The following is a 1,023-nucleotide window of genomic DNA, read 5'->3' on the forward strand; positions in this document are numbered from 1 at the left end:
TGATAAATAAAAAAATTTTCTATGATCCATAAATAAAAAATTCTTTTACCAGTCATTTTCTCAGAGTCATTTGATTTTTGCTTGCTGATCATATCTACCAATACTTTTCATTTCTCATTGGTCAATCCTAACATCTCACGTCTCGTATCTTCCTTCATTTCTTGGTCGATCACCCCACCATTCTGGATATCCTATAATCTGAAAGCATCTTTTAACATCATGCCCACTTTTGCCATAGTTAGAGCATATTATTGATTTTTGACTAGGATATCCTTATCCTTTCGTTCGGTTCCTTGCCTGCATCGCGAGTCCCACAACCAACCCTCTCTCTTCTTCTGATGCCTTAGCCATCGTCTTCACTCTCTCCTCTTGGACTCGCATTGCGTACACACGATTTAGTGATGGCAAAGGATCTGTTGCCAGAATATTTGACCGCACTATTCCGTAACTCGCATTATCTAGGCCCATAAAAAATTGGCAGACCCTCTCTTCTTCCCTTCTTTCTCAAGTTGAGATCCAATTTCGCATTTACATCCACCACACGTGCATTTGGGAATTTGCTCGCAATGTGCTAATTCATCCCACAGTACTTTCAATTTCCCATAATACGCCATCATGGCCATTCCTTCCTGCTTGCATCTCGTCAAATCTGACTTCAGTTGTTGTATTCGTGGTCCGTTCACAACAGAAAACTGCTCTTTGATATCTTCCCACGGTGTATGCGCGTTCTCAACATACGCAACGGTTGACCGTAGGCTTGGTTCGATCGTGTTCAAGATCCATGATACAGTCATGGATTGGACTGTCGATCAATCATCAAGATGAGATGCATTTTGTTCTGGTTTCATAAGAGTTCCATCAATGAATTCCCATTTTCTCCGAGCCCGAAGTGATATTTTCACAGCTCTAACCCATTCTTCATAATTTTTTCCATACATCTACACTTGTGTGATTACATTTACTGGGTTGTCACTCGCATTGAGGTCATATGGCGAGTAAGTTTTCTTTGTTCCTTCTTCTGAA

At 40.7% G+C, this 1,023-nt stretch overlaps 1 protein-coding gene across 1 annotated transcript; it reads right to left on the reverse strand.

Moving 5' to 3' along the window:
* Nucleotides 1-458: 458 nt before the first annotated feature.
* Nucleotides 459-794, reverse strand: LOC130963180 (uncharacterized). The gene has a single exon (XM_057889328.1). It carries the CDS (start codon nt 792-794, stop codon nt 459-461), a length of 336 nt encoding a protein of 111 aa, XP_057745311.1.
* Nucleotides 795-1,023: the final 229 nt, after the last annotated feature.

This window comes from Arachis stenosperma, chromosome 2 (genome assembly GCF_014773155.1).
Source record: "Arachis stenosperma cultivar V10309 chromosome 2, arast.V10309.gnm1.PFL2, whole genome shotgun sequence".
NCBI lineage: Eukaryota > Viridiplantae > Streptophyta > Magnoliopsida > Fabales > Fabaceae > Arachis > Arachis stenosperma.